General features: G+C 41.0%; 1 protein-coding gene across 3 annotated transcripts in view; it reads left to right on the forward strand.

The window, feature by feature from the left end:
* CAMK4 (calcium/calmodulin dependent protein kinase IV) overlaps positions 1-11513 on the forward strand; it is a 113821-nt gene extending 102308 nt beyond the window's left edge. For all 3 annotated transcript variants that reach the window (XM_048503962.1, XM_048503961.1, XM_048503963.1), the window contains 3 exons: positions 1678-1804; positions 6191-6343; positions 10321-11513. In XM_048503962.1, coding sequence (XP_048359919.1) covers positions 1678-1804; positions 6191-6343; positions 10321-10527 — 487 coding nt within the window. In that variant the 3' untranslated portion in view covers positions 10528-11513. The remainder of the gene's footprint in view (positions 1-1677; positions 1805-6190; positions 6344-10320) is intronic.
* The last annotated feature ends 2051 nt before the right edge of the window (positions 11514-13564 follow it).

A 13564-nucleotide genomic window follows, 5' to 3' on the forward strand; every position in this document is an offset into this window, starting at 1 on the left:
TCGGTGAGGAGGATCAGGGTTTGGATCCAGATTTGTTTTTTGCACCATAGGGAGTGACGCAAGGGGATTCCAGTCAATGAGAGCCAATGAGAGCGCGTCGGCTTTGTGAAGCGCGGTGGTGGCGGCCTCTTCCTCCTCTCCGAGAGACTGGCTGTGTCTGCTTGACAGTTTGAAGCTTAAATAACTGCCCGGGCCGGCTTTGTGAACTGCCTGGCAGCCAAGTGCCTTGTTACGCCTGATTGAGCTAATTGCTTTGAAATGGGATATATTATCTATAATTATAGAGATCTCTGGCTGGTGAGGGCTGGTGGCACGCTTTCATCTGACCCAGGTGCCATCAAATGTCGCGATCCACTTGAAATGGAACCTCACATTGTCCGCCGCTGGCACTCCTCCCCCCCACACACACACACACAATCACGCACATGCACACACCCGCCTTGTGTATGTGTGAGAGAGAGAGGGCGTGTGGAGGCTGGCTTGGCTGGGATAATGAAAATCTGATTGACTTTCTCCGAGCCACGTTTAAAAGGCTCTCAGAGGGCAAAACTTCAGTTCGGTCGGTCCCTCTCTCCCCCGCCCCGGGCTTTCCAGACTCCGAACTGGGCTGTTCGCGGCCGCTCCTCATGTCTCCGCTCGGAATGAAAATGATTTGCGACCCTTCCAGGGGGGAGAGGGCTCAGAAGAATCTCCTGCCATGAGGTTCGGGGTTCGGTCCCAGTGAAATTTGAGTAGACCAATCCAATCCAAAGCCTTTATTGGCATTATAAATTACAGAGTTAGTAAAAAGGGGCATTTATCTACTAACGAAATTTGAGTACTGAGCTGGAAAGTTAAAATTTTTGGCAACATTGGTAAGCAAAGATGAATCAGCCCAGCTGTCTCAACATTCTCAGTTCTGTCAGTGGCTCTTTGATCACTCTGTGATCCAGTTTTGAATGGTCTATCAGAAGAAAGCTGCTTGGCTGGGGTTATTGTGCGCCCGTGCTAACGTGCTCACATTACCATGTATTCTCGCGCAAAAACTTTAAAAAAAAAATAAGTTCCCACCCCAACATGGCACAACAGCCAGACCCGCCAAGCCGATCACATGTTCGTGGGGATTACTGCATTGTTTGAATCCATGATAAATATCAATGTCTTCACTAGAAACATGCTGCAGTGGAGATGGTGAAACCTCTATGAAAAGGTGCGGATTCTTTTGAAACTTGGATGTATCTCGATTTGATTTCTCAGTGGTGTATTGCCTCTGTGAACCTGCCTCGCTTGCAAAAACACTGGAACTATTCTTGTGTGGCCAGAGCACCCATAAAACCCATAAAGTGACCACATCAAGGAGAAAGCTAGGATAAAATCCTTTCCCCTGAAGAGTTAGTTTTCCTATTCATTCTGTGGTAAATATTATATGAGTGATCATGGGATTTGAAAGGCTACAATATGAGAACAGCTGTACTACATAATATTACTTAATCTGTAGTTTGGCTCTTCATGTGGAAGATAGAAGTTTTTTTAATTGTACAGTTTTTCATATTCACAGTGATTATTTAACATCTAGTATTTGCACATTTCTGTATTTCTTTCACAGGCATAAAATCCTGTATATGTCATGTCACCTAAAAGGTGATTGTCATTCTCAAGCTACTTTGCTGCTTATCAAACTGTCTCTTTTTCCTCTAGTCTCTGTGGGTTTGAACCCTTCTATGATGAAAGAGGAGATCAGTATATGTTCAAGAAGATTCTAAACTGTGAATACGATTTTGTTTCCCCGTGGTGGGACGATGTCTCTCTAAATGCCAAGGATTTGGTATGCTCTCCTAATTTCACCATTAATTTTAAGAGGAATCAGCAATGCACTTTAAGTTTTGCATCCTTTATATTCATTTATTATAAAGGTATAGAATGCAGACTCTAAATGTAGACTATACTGAAATATACCTTCAGCTTAATATAATCCCTGTTCAGATATGTACCCCACTAACAGCAGAGCTTCAGCTTCCTTTTTGAGGGAGGAGAATCATGGGAAATAGATCTCCAACCAACAACTGGGCATAAGGTTAATGGTTTTCGAGATAATTTGTGACAAGATTTATTGGAATTTTGTTAAATATGGATGCGCCCAGCCCTGTGCGTGAGTGCAGTAAAGGAGCTCTTCCAAACAAATATATTCAAAAAGGAAAACTTACATTTTTTTCAAGGAACTTCGGATCACAAGCGTTGTTCCAAAAGAAAGGTAGATAGATAGAAACCTTAGTCTAAAGAGATAACTTTCCCTATCACAAATGGGCATTCTAACACGCCGACACATATGTGCAAGTATGTTATGCTTCTGTGGGAAAGCCCAGCAGGAGCAGGTAGTCATTACGTTGTGCTCGGTACAAAGGAGAAGAAGAAAGAAAATGGCTGCAGGGTGAAAAAGGAGGAAGTTGGTGAGTGGATCCTAGACATGGAAAGCAAACAATAGAACAGCTTAAAGATACATAGCGCCCCCCCCCCCCAATTGTTCAGGCATGCAGAAGTATCTTATTCCAACAAGATTTTCATAAGCTAAGCCAAATAATTAGTTATGATTCTGATGGACCAAAGATCTCTACCTCTACATCATCTTAGCATAAGTCTGTCTGAGCAGAATTATATTGCTTGATTAAAATAAAAATAGTGTTGCAAACCTCCTGGTGGCAGCTGGAGATGTCCTAGGATTTTAACTGATCTTCAGACATCAGAGCTAAGTTCCCCTGGAGAGAATGGCTGTTTTGGAGGTGGGCTGTATGGCATTATATCCTGCTGAGGTCCATTCCCTTTCAAACCCTGCCTTTCCCAGGCTCCTCCCTCAAATTTTTAGGTATTTGCCAAGTGGGAGCTGGCAATCCTAAATAAAACCTATGCAACTCAATTGATACTGTAGCCTTGTGGGGTTATGGCTCAAACATAAAATATTTGCTTTGCATCTGGAAGGTCCCAGATTCAGTCCCTTCCCTCTTTACTTAAAAGGACTAGTCCTTTTAAGTGATGTAGTAGGTGATGTAGAAAATCTCTGCCTGAGACCTCGGAGAGCTACTGTCAGTCTGAGTAGACAGTACTAACTTTGTTAGACACATAGTCTGACCCAGTATGATACAGCTTCACGTGTATACAACTCTTCACTAATTTTCAGAACAAAGCCACACATTTTCAGAGATTTTTGGAAGCATACCTTTAATCTAGATTTTTTATAAACTGCCTGGATTAGATTTTTTTGTCACTTTAAGGTATTAGTCTTTAAAAGTACATAAAAGCTGCATATATAGAGATTAGTTATTTTATTGTAAGGCTGGAGAACTTTTCTTCCAAGATTTCAAATTAATAAGTCCCAAGACATTCCATAGTACACTTCTGCTTTCGTATAAGAGCTTTCTGCATTCTGTTTTCAGCAGAGGAAAGCAAAATCATTTACATTCATTTGATCCATTTGTAGGCCACCGAGGGTAAAGCATTAGTTGCACTATCTCATTCTTATTGGATTCAAGAGAGAGATCTGCCAAGAAGAACATGCACAGCTACAGTTCCTGCCAGATGTTATCTTCAGAATTCAATTACTGCATTAAATAAAGATACAGTTACACATGTTCGGTTCATGGCATTTGTAAATAGAGCTCCATGAGATGCTGTACTAATTTCATTTTATTAAGAACAGCTTCAGTATAATTGCATGAAAGATGTTTAGAAATTCAACAAAAATGTTGTACTATATTCTCAGCATTTTCAAGATGGGACAAAATGTCTTATTTGCCCTAGGGTGTCCAAAATACATTGCATATAATTGAATAGGATGAATTTCAGTGGCATATGAGTTTAGAAGAAGAAGAGTTTGGATTTATATCCCCCCTTTCTCTCCCGTAGGAGATTCCAAGGGGCTTACAATATCCTTGCCCTCCCCCCCCTCACAACAAACACCCTGTGAGGTGGGGGGGCTGAGAGAGCTCCGAAAAGCTGTGATGAGCCCAAGGTCACCCAGCTGGCGTGTGTGGGAGTGTACAGGCTAATCTGAATTCCCCAGATAAGCCTCCACAGCTCAGGCGGCAGAGCTGGGAATCAAACCCGGTTCCTCCAGATTAGAATGCACCTGCTCTTAACTACTGCACCACTGCTGCTGTTTAGAATAAAACAGGCACAGATTACCCGTATATACTCATGTATAAGTTGACCCGCATATAAGTCGAGGCACCTAAATTTACCACAAAAAAACTGGGAAAACTTATTGACTTGCATATAAGTCGAGGGTGGAAAATGCAGCAGCTACTGGTAAATTTCAAAAATAAAAATAGATACCAATAAAATTACATTAATTGAGGCATCAGTAGGTTAAATGTTTTTGAATATTTATTTCAAAGAAAAACAGTAAACTAGCTCTGTAAGTGGAAAAGAGGGTCAACAAGAACAATATGGTATCAACAATAACTTTAAAAGTACAAAAACCTTAGCTTTTTTGCAAGGAAGGGTTTTAAACAATGGATCTTACAGTAAAATCTGGAATGAACATGCCTGTTCACTGGGCTCAAAACTACCCTGCTTTTTAAAAGAATCGTTCATTATTTTTAGTGTACATATTTTTAAAATTGCAGATGGCAGGTATCATTTTAGAAGGGACATTCACGCAACCTGTCAGGGGAGGAATGTTTATGTTAGTAGTACCAACATTTCAGAGTATCTTTAGGAGACCCTCCTGATGATACCACCCAGGTTTGGTGAAGTTTGGTTCAGGGGGGTCCAAACTTATGGACCCTCAAAAGGGTAGCCCCATCTACTACTAGCTTCCATTGGAAACAATGGGAGATGGGGCACCCCCTGAACCAAACATCACTAAACCTGGCTGGTATCAGCAAGAGATTATCCTGATGATACCACCCAGATTTAGTGAAGTTTGGTTCAAGGGGTCCAAAGTTATGGACCCTCAAAATGTAGCTCCATCTACTATTAGCTCCCATTGGAAACAGGGGGGTGGGGCACCCCCTTTGAGGGTCCATAACTTTGGACCCCCCTGAACCAAACTTTACCAAACTTGGCAGGTATCATCAGGAGTGTCACCTGATGATATCCTGCAATTTTGGTGCTGTTGGCGTAAAAACTGCGCCCTCTGGAGGCCGACAAAATAAAAACCCTAAAATATATTTTTAAAAATACATCTGACTCGTGTATAAGTCGAAGGGGCTTTTTCAGTACAAAAAATGTGCTGAAAAACTCGACTTATACACAAGTATATACGGTACTTATTTCTTGACTGGATAAGTTTATTATGATGAAATTTGAGAGCCCCTAAATAATTATTTCTTCCTCCATTTCAGTGTTCTGTGTCCAAAATTGATATAGACTCTACAGGGGTGGAGTTGCAGCTGAGTGATAGAGCACATGCTTTGTAGGCAAAAGATTCAATCCCCAGAATCTCCATTTAAAAGGACCAGACAGTAGGCGATGTGCAAGATCTCCTCCTGAGATCATGGTGCTGCCAGTCTGAGTGGAAAATATTAGACCTGATGACCCAAGTGACAGCTTCATATGGGATATTAATCAAATAGCGGTTCTTATCCAGTAAAATGATAGAACCTAAATTTGCAGCTTCAAGCCAGCAAGACAGATCCAGCAACTGGAGGGTAAAGCCCATTCATAGCATCAGAGAGATGTTTGGCCCTGTTTCATTTGATAGTATTGACTTTCTGGGGAGGGGTGAATTGGGGCCCAGGTTGGGGAGGGGGAACAGAGTTTTGATTCAGTACCCACATTTCTCTCAAGCAACTGACTGGTGTTGCTAGCATTGAATGTCAGCCATCTGTTGGCCCCTAAATGCTGTCATGAGGTCTAACAGATCCATTGTATACCAACAGCCATGTGGTTCAAGAGGCTGCACAGAGGAGGGAAAAAAGGGGCAAATCACTTCTCCTACCTTGTCTGTCAACTCCCCAGAGCTGAAAAAAAATTGCTAGGAGAAGAAGGAAAAGTTCTGCATCATTCATTTCATTTCAGTGAGATTGCTGGATCCGAACAAGGTGTACCACTGACAATTCATTGTTGCACACACATATCCGTGGCCCAGAGACTAACAGATTTTTGAGGAATAAAGTTTTTCTTAGTTCATATTATTATTATTATTATTATTATTATTATTATTATTATTATTTATTTCAGGTTCTTCTTCTTATTATATTTTGTTATTATGCAGGTTAAGAAGTTAATTGTGCTTGATCCCAAGAAGCGTCTCAGTACATTTCAAGCTTTACAGCATCCTTGGGTCACTGGAAAGGCAGCTAATTTTGCTCATATGGATACAGCCCAAAAGAAGCTGCAAGAATTCAATGCTCGGCGTAAACTTAAGGTACATTGATTTAAATTGTAAAAATCAGGAAACCTATAAAAGTGCAAAAAAAAAGAGAAAGTAAGGTTTTCCCCAGGTTTCTAAGATATTTTAACCGGAGTCAAATTAGATGTGAACTATGATCAGTAATATTCAATGTCTGACAGAGTTGTTTACAAAAGAGATATGTCCAAACTGGCTTATCACACCCTTCCACTCTCAGCCTAGTGGTGGAGACAGATTTTCTCTTGTTGTTGGTCTTAGAAACTTCTCCCTGTTGCTGAGAAGGAAGTGAACATCTCTGTGAACTGAAGTCAAAGCGTATCTCCTCTCCAAAGCAACCTTCGTCCTGCCCTTTTGGTACTAGGAGGTGCTTCCCAAAAGCTTAGAAAGTAGCTTCCTTAGGCCAATAGGTGCACCCATTCAGAAACTACATTTTTGAATTTTTTGAAATGTAGAAATTTCTTGCAGGCGATAAGCCTCACTTTTACTGCCATGGTTCATCTGCAAACACTACTGAGCTTTGAACATGTTGCAGTCTTTTTAATAGTGCTAACCAATTTGATGAAAGAGCCTAGCTCTCTGGCTGCAGAAGGGTCGCTCAGCTGGAGGCGATATCCCCATTGCCGATTAATCCCGGGATACTCACCCGAAATATCCAGGTTTCATGACAAACTCCCCACAGCTGAACCGCCGAACACAGATTCATCCCGGTTCTGGCGCTCCCCCACCCCACCCCCATCACGTGTTTTTCCCAAACATGCTTGAATGTGGACCTTTTTTGAAAAAACATGCCTCCAATCCAGATCAGTGGGGAGGTTTGGGGTCTAATGTGGTTTCAAATTTCTCGCCGTAGAGAGCGACGCAAATGCCTTCCAGTCAATTGGAGCGCAGCGGGCTGTGTGCAATGCACACGCAGCCTTTTTTGTTTGTTTCATGCCGGCTGAGTCTATCATTGTAATGTGTGCACAAGAGAACATTACTCACTTAAAACATGGACATGAGAGAACATTATTACTCGCTTAAACGTGGGCACAATACGATAGAGGAAAACCACCAAGCCGCTTTCTGACATTCCTTTTATGCTTGCACATAGGATGTTGCCCTCCTTCCTTTGTCAAGGGTTGTCCCCTGCTGTCACTATTAACTTCTGCAAGATTGTCTAAGGGGTGGCAGACAGGCAAGGTCTGTCCAAAGGAGATGCAGCCCTGGAGCTGGTGTTGGCCAAAGGAGATGCAGCCCTGGGGCTGGTGTGGTTCTTTAGGGGCATCTGACTACCAGACATGCCTCCATAGGCATCAGAAATACATACATGCTCACGTGCTCCTGTCAGAATGTTTTTTTCATGCAAAAAAAGTTACCGCCCCAACCTGGCACGACAGCCAATTAGGACAAGAAAGGAAGAGCCGCTGAGCAGATTGCGCGATAGTGGGGATTGCTGCACTGTTTGAAAGCGTGATTGAGATGGATGTCCTCATCACACACATGCCGCGGTGGGGAGGGTGAAACCGTGATGAAAAGGTGCTGTTTCTTTTGAAACCTGGTTGTATCTGTATTTAATTTTCAGTGGGGATTCGGCCTGAGTGAAAGCAGGAACAGAATTGGGGAGTGTTATTTTAGAACTCTTTGGCCATTTCCCCCCTGAAAAATTAAAGCTGGATACAACTAGGTTTCAAAAGAAACAGCACCTTTTCATCGCGGTTTCTCCTTCCCCACTGTAGCGTGTGTCTAGTGAAGACCTTGATGTCTATCACAGATTCAAGCAATGTAACACTCCCTACACTCACATGATCTGCTTGGTGGATCTGTTCTTCCTCGTCCTGATTCGCTGTCGGGTTGTGTTGGGGCGGGAACTTTTTAAAAACTTTTTTTTACGCAGCTACGCCACTATGTAGATACGCAGGCAGAATTTTTCCGCCTTCTGATTGGCTATTGTGCTGGAGCGAGAACACTACTCCACCCCTAATTGCAAATTCATGTTGTTGTTCTTGTTTTTACATTCAAACGTAGCCACACAAACCATTTATCAAAATTATTATCCGTAGCTTCCTATTTACCTTCCTTCATAGCCATGCCCAGCACAGCACCAAAAAAAGGCTGTGGACGCTCTGCCCACAGCCCACTGCACCCTGATTGCCTGGAAGGTTCGAACAGCGGGAAAAATAAGCCACCTCTATCCCCTGTTTCTCCCCACCGATCCGACTTCGGAGCGTGATTGGGAAAAAAGGTGCACTTCAATGCAGGTTCTGAAAAAACACAGGATAAGGGGGGGGGAGTGTGTGCCAGAACCGGGTTGAATCCGTGTTCAGCACTTGTGGTGGGGAGTTCTTGCTTGAACTGTGTTTTTTCATGTGAGTATGACGCGATAAATTGATTGTGGGGAATCGACCTTTTACCTTGTGTTTACTCCTCACATGTCTGAAGAAGTTTTTCTTGTTGTAGCAGTCCCCTACCATATTTTCTCCTTGTTGGAATACCAATGACTGGAGCTTGCTAGAGCTCTTTTTTTTTTTTTGGGGGGGGGGGGAGAGCCTACCCTTCATTTGCTCCTTTACCTTCTAGCAGTCTTGCCCATGAAATGACTGTCATCATGCCTCTGAGTTTGTTAAAGTCTGCCCTACTAAAATCTAACAGGCTATGAACTTCCTTAATCCACTACATCAAAAGGACACTTCCCCCTAAGATCACCCCCACTTTCACCCCATTGACCATCTCTTGCTGGTTGGTCAATATTAAGTCAAGTTTGTCTTTTGAACAGTCAACATGTATTCTAAACATATGTTATCTCATATTAATATTTCTGATTGAGTGCAAATAATATGATTGCAATATATACATTAATATAAAATTGTCTTCGCATACAACATGATTTGCATTTATCTGTGTATATATTATGTTATGTTTATATTATGTTATTATTTTGATGTTATCCTTACTGATCTTATGTTTATTGATCCTGTTATTGATGCCATGTTTATTGCTGGTTGTTATGTTAGGCTTCTGATATAGTTCATGTTGTTGTGCAGCACCCTGAACCTTTTGGGGGAGGGCGGTATATAAAATAAATATACAATACAATACAATAATTTACTCCTAGTTCTTATACCAAAGACCAGCTTCTATATTTCACTAATGGAAGAAGCTGTACTATAAATCAATGCATAATGAAGGCCTTTTCCATTTTCTAAATTCTGTTTAAGTATTCTGAGCAAAACAGAATTAAGCAAATTTGCTTCCAAAATAACATTCGTGGTCTTGGGCATTTATTGGACTAATGCAAAAAAGGGGGGGGGGGCATGTATCACATTGCAGGTATACAATTTGTTTTTATTTATTGGGCCACATGAATTGCATGTCAGGGACAATGTACTTTGCAGTGTTTATCTAGTCAAAGCACTCCCTTTGAAGGTAGAGTAAAGGAGAGGGCAAGAAAAGTCTCAGAAGAAATGAAGAAGGTTGTATAGGTTCATTTTAGTCATCAGTACAGGCTTTCCTTCTCCCTCTTCAGGGTGGAGTCATTTTCTGGGTCAATAATAGAAAGTGGAGTTGGTTCAGATTTACTGTTTGCTAACAAATAGATGGTGCCATAGAAGATAATTTAAAGTGGGTAAGGGAGATGTCTGAGGAAATATTTTACGTGTTGGAAAATGCTTGTATCCATTAAGACATACCTGACCTAGGCAGCTTTTTATTGCCTCCTTTTCACAGAAATGGGTTGAATCCCATTAGGGACAGCTTTTATCACACAACCTGCTTTCATAGATTGTAAGGATTTGATCAGTTTGGGCACTGTAAACCCAGATACAGTAGTCGACAGTAGTAGTTCACTAGCAATAAAAGTGTGAATATACCATGTACGGGCAGATTACAAGTACTCCAGGGAACAGTGTGTGTGTGTGTGGGGGGGGGGGGGGATACACACATGCACATAAGTCCTGCGGCTCTTTACATAATAGCAGATATTGCCAAAGAATCTAACTGCTTATGTTTCTTATCAGGCTGCAGTGAAAGCTGTTGTTGCATCAACTCGTCTGGGAAGTGCAAGCTGTCATGGCAGTCACGACAGCAATAAGCCCAGCCAAAATGAATCTCCAAGTCAAGAATGTGATCTGGAGGAAAAAGTGGAAGAAAAAATAGAAGCCACAAACTTCCCTGAACCTCAGAAAGTGGGCCTTCCACCAGCAGCATCAGAAGAAGAATCTTAGACCTTGGTCACTCTTACTTAGCCCTGATCTGTAATTTCAAATCCAAGCCAAGGTACCATTCAGCAAGAGAGAATTAGAAGCATGGCCCCTCTGGTGGCTTTGGTGTGAGATGCAAAATGCACCAGCTGGTGATTTTAACCAATGCATGTGACTGCTTCTACAAAAATTGTAAACAGTCTTTTATTGGCATGCCATGGATAAAGTGACGTTTACAGTTACACCACAAATGAAATGGAGAAGGTGGAGTGTGTAATACTCCTTTTGATCAAGTCATATATGTCATGTAGAGTGTTTATTGCTATCTGAAATGAACAATTATAGCCTACAAAAATAAGCATTTCATGGAGATCACAATATGCTTCCTTTGAAACTCATGATCAGCCTCTAGTTCAATGGGCTTAAGATCCACCAAATGTTTTTTAAAACTGTATATGAAACATTTTACATATTCACTAGAGATAATTTGCAAACTGTTTACAACTGGGAACTTAAGAGATGTATATGCAAAAACATTCCACTGATTCAAGACTGAAAGGTTTATTCAGATGGCTGTGAAATTTATGCGCTCCAGAAAATGATGTTAAGAATGCCTTACTTTATTGATAACCATTTCTATAATGTTTGATGACAAACAAAACATCTCTTGGACTTTTGCCATTTCAACATCTAGTAAGGCTAATTTATTACACAATCAGAGAAGATAGGTGCAGCTTTTTAAGATACAGTTGTAATTAATCATGACTATAAAACTGTGCAGCTGTTTATATAGTTGGGAATTAGCAGCCTGCAATTATAGAACTGTTCCAGAAAAAAACTATCCTACAGAATAATGGAAGAGCACATAGAACACTTAATGGGATGGCAACAAATGCATCCATGACCAGAGGTAAAGGGGACTGATGTCTGTCAAAATGGATTTCACCAGTTGAGACAGAAAGAAGGAGACTTAGGCATCTGTACCAAAAATAAAAGTGTTACAATCTTTACTCATTCAAGTGCAACCTGTGAGCATTGAAAATTCAGCCAAAAGGATGAACAACATACAATTCATAATTCATTTTACAGTACCAGAATTTTTTACTTAGATGCAGCGATGACACAACAATGTGTGCAAATAATGATCTTCATTGCAAAGATCCAAATGTGGTAGATCGTTTTTTCTTATCTCCTTACCTTTTTGCATTTCAGTGGTAGTCTAGAAGAATTTTCCTTCAAAACAGGAAATAAAACTTAACCAAAAAAGAAAATTAGTTAACAAGGGAAGCAAAGAGCATGCATTAACTCTGGCTTTTAAAAAAATTATTGAAATTTTAGTGAGGCTTGGTAAATAAAAATTACTTCAGTGGCCACAGGACAAAATATTAAGTTTGTAGAAAAGTGCCCTGTGTGACATTTTTAAATATGTGGTAATGTCTTAATGCATTTTTAATCATGGAAGATAATTGGTTTGCAAAAGGGATAATTGCCCAAAGCACAAGTAGCCATCAGGTTCCAGGATGTCAATCTTTGAAGGAAAAGTAGATGTGGATTTTAATCAGTGGTTAAATGACTTCTTGTGTGTCAAAAGGAAGACCAGAAATATCTCAGCCAGAAAAACACAGAATGATCCACGGCGCTGCATATATCTTTTCTTCTATGGAAAAGGATTTTAAAGGTGTGCATAGAGACTGCAACCAGCCCGGGTTTCCTTATAAGAGAACTGACAATCCCTTTGCATACAGAGGGCTATGCACATATCAGAATTGTTGGGTTACAACTACTGGATGCTCTTCAGTTCCACATTCCTTTAAAGGTAAAAGTTGCTGCCCCACCTGCACATTGCACATGTTCTAAACAGTAAATCTGGATGGGGGGCAGGTAATTGCCTAGCCATTTCGGAAACACAGGGTACACATGGTACACACAGTAATTTACTATTCATGGAGTAACACACTAGGAATGCAGTTAAGAAATCTCACCAAACGTCATTAATATGATGGACCTTGCAAACCATAAGCATTTCAGCATCCCAGTATCATTTGTCTGGAGATCAGTCAAACTATCTGGCATTTTAATCTGTATTCCAAAACATATAGCAACATGATTGTAAGAGACCACTCTCTCCTGTAACAATGAAACTTCGAGCTGTTGTATCAGAGCAAGCTCACAAACCATCCCCCTTTGATCTTCTGAAACTTTTCCTTGTTTGGGTTGATTGCTGTTGTTTGCTGTTAACACCAACTTTGTTATCAAATGCTTGAAAGACAGCATGATGCTAAACCCAAACAGGGTAATGGGCATGGCTAAAGAATCATAGTACCTTGGAATGTTCAGTCTGAAGAAGAAGAGGCTGAGGGGGGGACGGGACATGATTGCTCTCTTTAAGTATTTGAAGGTCTGCGGGTAGGGAACTGTTCCTGTTGGCAGCAGAGGATAGGTCTTTGCAATAATGAGTTTAAATTACGGGCAGAAAGGTGTTTGCTGGATATTTGGTGAGGGGAATTTACAGTAAAAGTAGTTCAGCAGTGGAATCAGCTGCCTAGGGAGGTGATGAGCTCCCCCTCACTGGCAGTCTTCAAGCAGGGGTTGAACCAACACTTGTCAGAGGTAATTTCCACTGATCTTATATTGAGCAGGGGGTTGGACTATACAGCTCCTTTCAACTCCTTTCTATGGCCTGTATGGCTTCTTCCAATTGTATGACTCTACTTTCTTAAAACACTTTCATTTTAATCTAGAAGCCGTACCATAGCAACTCTTTATTTCTGCCACTTTCAATTTCCGTCTCACTTCCATATACACCTGTAAGTATGTACATAGTTCTGGGCGCTGCCATGTTGACCAAAGTGTACTATTAACAAGCACATGGAAAATGAAGGTGATCACTTTTACACTTGTACAGATTACCTCCTTGCTGCATCAGGTTTTTAAATTTTCTTTCCGCTCAATCCTATGCAGGTTTACTCAAAATAAGCTTCTCTAAATTCAAGAGGATTAACTGCTGTGTCAGTATTTGTAAGGGCAGCCGTAAAATGTGAAGTTATCTAAGGGGCACTAT

This window comes from Sphaerodactylus townsendi, linkage group LG07 (assembly GCF_021028975.2).
Source record: "Sphaerodactylus townsendi isolate TG3544 linkage group LG07, MPM_Stown_v2.3, whole genome shotgun sequence".
Taxonomy (NCBI): domain Eukaryota; kingdom Metazoa; phylum Chordata; class Lepidosauria; order Squamata; family Sphaerodactylidae; genus Sphaerodactylus; species Sphaerodactylus townsendi.